The sequence below is a fragment of the Eimeria mitis genome, genomic scaffold, assembly GCF_000499745.2.
Source record: "Eimeria mitis Houghton genomic scaffold, Emh_scaff391, whole genome shotgun sequence".
NCBI classification, from domain to species: Eukaryota; Apicomplexa; class Conoidasida; order Eucoccidiorida; family Eimeriidae; genus Eimeria; species Eimeria mitis.
The window spans coordinates 12,734-13,333 of NW_013572245.1; the positions used below are offsets into that span (position 1 = coordinate 12,734).

The 600-nt window shown below is 56.3% G+C and overlaps 1 protein-coding gene across 1 annotated transcript in view; it reads right to left on the minus strand.

Moving 5' to 3' along the window:
* EMH_0010600 (uncharacterized protein) overlaps window positions 1-600 on the minus strand; it is a gene marked incomplete at both ends in the record, with an annotated part of 3,664 nt that overhangs the window by 467 nt on the left and 2,597 nt on the right. Inside the window, one exon of the mRNA XM_013499007.1 lies at window positions 145-392. Coding sequence (XP_013354461.1) covers window positions 145-392 — 248 coding nt within the window. The remainder of the gene's footprint in view (window positions 1-144; window positions 393-600) is intronic.

Sequence of the window (600 nt, forward strand, 5' to 3'; positions counted from 1 at the left end):
AGCAGCAGCCTCCCTTCTCTTTCTGCTTTCCTGCTGTACGTTGCATACACTTCTCCCCGCTGCTTAAACCCTAAACCCTAAACCCTAAACCCTAAACTCTAAACCCTAGAAGCAGCACACCAGAGACAGAGCAGCCGCCAGGACCGCCTCTCTGTCTCTCCGCCCCTCAACTAAAGTTTCGCTAGCGTACGTACTGCTGCTGTTGCTGCTGCTGCTGTTGCTGTTGCTGCTGTTGCTGCTGCTGCTGTGCTGCTGTTGCTGCTGTGCTGCTGTACGTCCGGCGCAGGGCTGAGGGCCTTCTGCTGCTCGCTCGATCGAAGCAGCAACCACAGCAGCAGCAGCAGCAGCAGCAGCATAAACAGCAGTATCAGCAACAACAACAAAAGCAGCAGCTGCAGTAACAACAACAGAACAGAGCAGCAGCAGCAACCCAACCCACTGCAGCAGCAGCAGCAGCAAGAAGTCCTGCTGCTGTACTGCAGCTGCTGCTGCAGCGGCAGCAGCGGCAGCAGCTGCAGCAGCTGCAGCAGCTGCAGCAGCAGCTAGTCTTGCCGATTGAGGCTGTGCTTAAACACCCAATCGCTCTGATAGAGCAATGAC